Source organism: Vigna unguiculata, chromosome 2, assembly GCF_004118075.2.
Source record: "Vigna unguiculata cultivar IT97K-499-35 chromosome 2, ASM411807v1, whole genome shotgun sequence".
Classification (NCBI taxonomy): Eukaryota; Viridiplantae; Streptophyta; class Magnoliopsida; order Fabales; family Fabaceae; genus Vigna; species Vigna unguiculata.
This window is the reverse complement of record NC_040280.1, coordinates 12914259-12918966: the sequence shown is the minus strand read 5'-3', so window position 1 is coordinate 12918966 and position 4708 is coordinate 12914259. Positions and strand designations below refer to the sequence as shown.

Sequence of the window (4708 nt, the reverse complement as noted above, 5' to 3'; positions counted from 1 at the left end):
GTAATTATTTGTTTTTACTAAATAAAATATATTTTTGGTATTATTCTTTTATTCCATTCTATCATTCTTTTAATATATTAAAAATATCAGAATTAATTTATATCGTTATATTTTAAAAGGAGAGTAAAACAATGGTAGAAAAGTGAATTGAGGAAATCATGATGAAGAAAGAATCTGTGGTTTTTGAGATGAATGATGAGGTTGGTTAGAAGAAGTAGAAGAGGAAGAAGGGTGGATTGGGCAAGCATTGTATAATTGGGAAGAGCATAGATGAAAGAATAATAAAATGGGGGATTTGGTGAGAATCGCAAAACTCCACTTTCCCCTTCTCTCATACCACTCTCTCACTTCTTATCATTATTCTTTTCATTCCCATTTTCTCAACGCACACCACCACCACCCTCACTTCTCTCTCTCCTCACTCTCTCTCTCTCACACTCCCAAACAAAAGTAAATAAAATACAAAAGGTTAGTTACTCTTCTCTTCCTTCCAACACCAAGCCATGGAGGGTCTTCCACAAGGTTACCGTCCCAACGTTGGTGTCTGTCTCATCAACTCCGATGACCAGGTTTCTATCCCTGTTGCTTTCTTCCTTTTGTATTTTTTTTTTACCAAATATTAATGCATTCCTTATGTTTGTTTTGGTTGTTAAAATCTCTTGTTTCGGTGACCTCTACGGTCTCTGGAGATTAGTGTCATGGCCTTCGGTTATGGAGAAGCTTGTTTACAGAAAAAGAAAATATTGTTTTTAAATTATGGGAGACAGTGGTGTGTTTCTGATCTTAAATTTGTGTTATGTTCATGTGGGTTTCCTTTTTAATTTTTTGTAGATTTAAATTAGCAGTTTAAGAGCTGGAACATGGAGTTAAATATTTTCTTTTTCTTCAAAAGCTGTTTCTTTGTTTCTTTTTTTTCTGATGTGTTTGATTTCACCCACCATAAAGTAGGACTTAAGTTGGATCAACATGTTAGAGAAACACTCCCTGGTTGCTCTGTTTTTATCTTTAAATTTTTTAAGCCGAGTGTTTTCCAGATTTGAAAATTTGGAGGTCTTCCTTGACGAACTTAGATCCTGTGCTCTGCTCTGTTTTCATTCAAACCCTTTCCTTATGATGAGCATTTTTAAAATGAGCTAGCGAACTGAGGGCTTGGATTTGATATTTTGTGGGTTTTTATTGTACCTTTTTGGGTTTGTTCAGGGTTTGTGTATGATTTTAGCTTGTTCACTGAGTTGGAGACGAGCATGTTTCGAAAGTAAAATACTTTGTTTCCTTTCCAACATAGTGTGCAGCAATTTTGTTACCTGATGGTTGTTTGTTTGTGTGAACAAGGGGAACTCATCTTTTAATTTTGTTTTTCAGATTTTTGTAGCTTCTAGGTTGAATGTCCCAGGAGCATGGCAAATGCCCCAGGTGAGCTTAGGTTATGTACTAAATACACCTTTGCCTAACATTTTTTTTTCTTTAACAAGAATTCAAGTGATTTCTATGACTTGATGAAAGATCTTTGATGAGAAGGCATTGTATAGTGCAGAACCTTGTTTATTTTGTATAGTATCGTGCAGTTTTTATTTTTCACATATATACTAGTCTGGTCAGGCTGGCTTTATAGTAGATGAGTACTTTTGCAAACAATCATTACTGTTACCTTAGTGGTGAGAGCTTGCTAGTGCTTTTCATTAACATCCTTGTCTCTCTCCTGTTGATGTTGACAACATAGCAATATTTACAATGCCAAAGACACTGTTGTGTCACATTCGCATATCTCTTTACCATAAAGAATCTTTCTATATATGTTGCCGTATTGCTTACATAAAAGGTTCTTAAATGCATTGTTATTACCATTCACCATTCATTTTTCACTATACAAAGATCTCCTAATGAGGTTTATCTTGGCTATACAGTATACTGAACAATCTTGCTTCCAGAAAGAACTTGTACTATTATTCAAATTATATAATTTTGGAGGATAGAGTAGAGTAAAAGGGAAAAGGGTGATTCTAAATAGTTTTCTGAATTTTTTATATTAGGTTGATATGATGTCCTTTAACTTATTAATCCAATTTTCTGATTAATACTATAATTATGTCATGTATAAATCCAGCCCAATAAAGTTAAGAACTTAACTGCTCTAATAATTTTATAATTATAATGTATAGATGGTTGTCACCTTGAACCGGAATTCAAACTCATTGTAAGAGTAGATTCTTTTGTGTTTTTTTAACCTTTGCAGGATTATTAAAAAAGGACCTTTCTACTGGTTGTAATAAATAAATTATTTTCTATCTTTTTATGGTTTTAAATTTTCAGACATAATTGACTGTCTCTGGTTCTCAGGGGGGAATTGAAGAAGGTGAGGAGCCCAAATCTGCTGCCATTAGGGAACTTCGAGAAGAAACTGGCATAGTATCTGCTGAGATCATTGCTGAGGTTTGCGCAAAACCTTTTCTCATTTGATTTATGTTTTTTCTGCAAAAGCAGCAATTCTTTTACTTATATATAACCTAAGCTTTGTGTATAGATCAGTGATATCTTACGACATTGAATTAATCGAGTTTAATGGAGTTTTACCATTGTGTAATATAACAAACAAAAGCAATGTCTGTGAGCATGAAACAATTCAATTTAAACACCCATCATTTGATAACTGGGTGGATTTAATCTTTTCATACAATTGACCTAGCTTGTGCATTGCAGGTTCAGAAATGGTTGACATATGACTTCCCTCCTGCTGTGAAGGCTAAAGTCAATCGCCTTTGGGGAGGTGAATGGCATGGACAGGCACAAAAGTGGTGTGTATTTTATTTTACTTATTTCATGTGATTAGTTTAGTGCTAACTTCAGAAAAAATTACCTGTTTCTAAAACTTTGGTAGCATATCTCTATACTGAAAAATTTGACCACTGGAATTAAGTCAGTTTGGTCCATAACACTGGTTAAGACATTTGGAATAAAGTTTATGAACACATGAAACATTACGCAAGGAGAAGCCCCCTTACAGCTTTACATGGGTGCTAAAATATTAGCTTGGAAGTATAGAAAGCACGATGAACGGATGGATGGTTGGTCGGTCTACTTGACTTTATAAAATAAAATGAAAAACGCAGTTATATAATGTAAAATCTGAATTCAATATGTGGAAGTTTAAAACTCAATATTTTCTATTATTTTTAGCTGAAGGATATGTAGGCAACTGGAAAAGGGAACAAACTTCAAGAATCAACATAATGAAAACTGAAAGGGCAAAAGTGAAAATCCTGAGTGTGAGTGAAGAGAGACCTAGTAATATGGATATTACATTGGAATCCTTTTTGTAGTCAAATTTGGTGTTTGTGTTTTGTGCATCTTTGACCTGGAGTTTCAAGTTTAGTGTCCTTTTAATGTGTACTTTAATGTAAATATGAATAACAATCCACTTTTCCCAAAAGGTTTTTCCCTACTTTAAGATGGATATCCTTCTTGCTGGGCATGCCAAGTTAGGTTAAAATATGAATAACTTACAAATGGATAGTGTTCCAAACTTACTAGGCAGCACTGAGAATGAGAATTTTAATAATCACCAGTTGTATGATTGTACTGTCAGCAAAACCAGTACTTTCTATTGGTTCTTCAGTTAAGTATTTCAATGTGTATATATCCTATCAAAACTATGCTTTTTCTGACATTGGTTACGAACATTTGATAGGTTTCTTATGAGATTAACAAAAGATGACAGTGAGGTCAACTTGTCCAATGGTGAAGCAGAACCTGAATTTGCAGAGTGGAAATGGGCAGACCCTGAAGAAGTTATTGAGCAGGTTAGTTAGAAATGTGAAATTTGAAATAGGTCTAATTTTTCATTATTACAGAAACTAATTACTGATAACTGATTACAGGCTGTCGACTACAAGAGACCAACCTACGAAGAGGTTATAAGAACCTTCAAGCCTTACTTTCAAGGGAGTGCAATATCTGGCAAATGTAAATCAACAAAGTGGTGAATGTTATGAGTGTGCATTTTAGTTCAATCCATTTTCTTGTCTAATTTCACTGAGTTTCGATAGCACTCAGCTATTTGTAAAGGGGGACGATAGTTAGAACTGTCTATTAGGTACTTACCTTCTTGTAATAATAAGCTATGTGCAAATGCCTAATTTCTATTTTAAACCTTACTGCAAGGAGGATTGTGAATGTGTATAGAAGAATTGTTCAATGAAGTAGGAAGTATCGTGCGGCAGAAGTATCACGAGTGGTTTTATGAGATACTGCGAAATAGTTTTTACCTTCTACGATAATTTTTCCAGAATATAATGTAAGATTTGGTTATGACATAAACTTGTACTGGTTAGGTTAGTTTTGATGTTTATATTCATTTAATATTCTGGTTTAGGTGTAGGGTGCTGGTTTTGGTAGCCTGGTTCACATTTGATTCCAGCACCCAAACGTGTAAATAGATATTTGGTTTAGCTTTCTTGTTTAGTGTCTATATTTTAGGTGTTATTTAGGAGAGATTTTCTGCTTTAATATTGATTTTTTTGGAGTTTGGATGTTCTCTCCAAATTAATCGAATTACAAAAAGGTCAACTGAGTAGTTCATTCAGGAAGAAAGCCAACTCTTTATGGTTAAACCAACTGTACCAAAACTGTTGTGGTTAAGCCGGTTGTATCAAACTTCATAAGCTTAAGGGAGCTCTATAATTCTTGAAAAGCGTGTAAAAGCATGTCACTT

General features: G+C 34.1%; 1 protein-coding gene across 2 annotated transcripts; it reads left to right on the top strand.

Annotated features, from left to right (window-relative positions):
• The first annotated feature begins 275 nt into the window (after positions 1–275).
• LOC114169069 (nudix hydrolase 25) lies at positions 276–4222 on the top strand. Of its 2 annotated transcripts, XM_028054089.1 has the most exons (6): positions 278–569; positions 1363–1413; positions 2338–2430; positions 2698–2792; positions 3686–3797; positions 3876–4222. In XM_028054089.1, the coding sequence occupies exons 1-6, from the start codon at positions 504–506 to the stop codon at positions 3978–3980; spliced, it is 522 nt and encodes a 173-aa protein (XP_027909890.1). In that variant the 5' UTR covers positions 278–503; the 3' UTR covers positions 3981–4222. The 2 variants fall into 2 exon arrangements, with proteins under 2 accessions (XP_027909897.1, XP_027909890.1); XM_028054096.1 differs by lacking the exon at positions 1363–1413 and having other exon boundaries at positions 276–569.
• Positions 4223–4708: the final 486 nt, after the last annotated feature.

Coding starts and splice junctions, on each gene's coding strand:
- LOC114169069 (XM_028054089.1), top strand. CDS start 504: ATGGAGGGTCTTCCACAAGGTTACCGTCCCAACGTTGGTGTCTGTCTC. Junction 570..1,362: donor TCATCAACTCCGATGACCAG/GTTTCTATCCCT, acceptor TTTGTTTTTCAG/ATTTTTGTAGCTTCTAGGTT. Junction 2,793..3,685: donor CATGGACAGGCACAAAAGTG/GTGTGTATTTTA, acceptor AACATTTGATAG/GTTTCTTATGAGATTAACAA.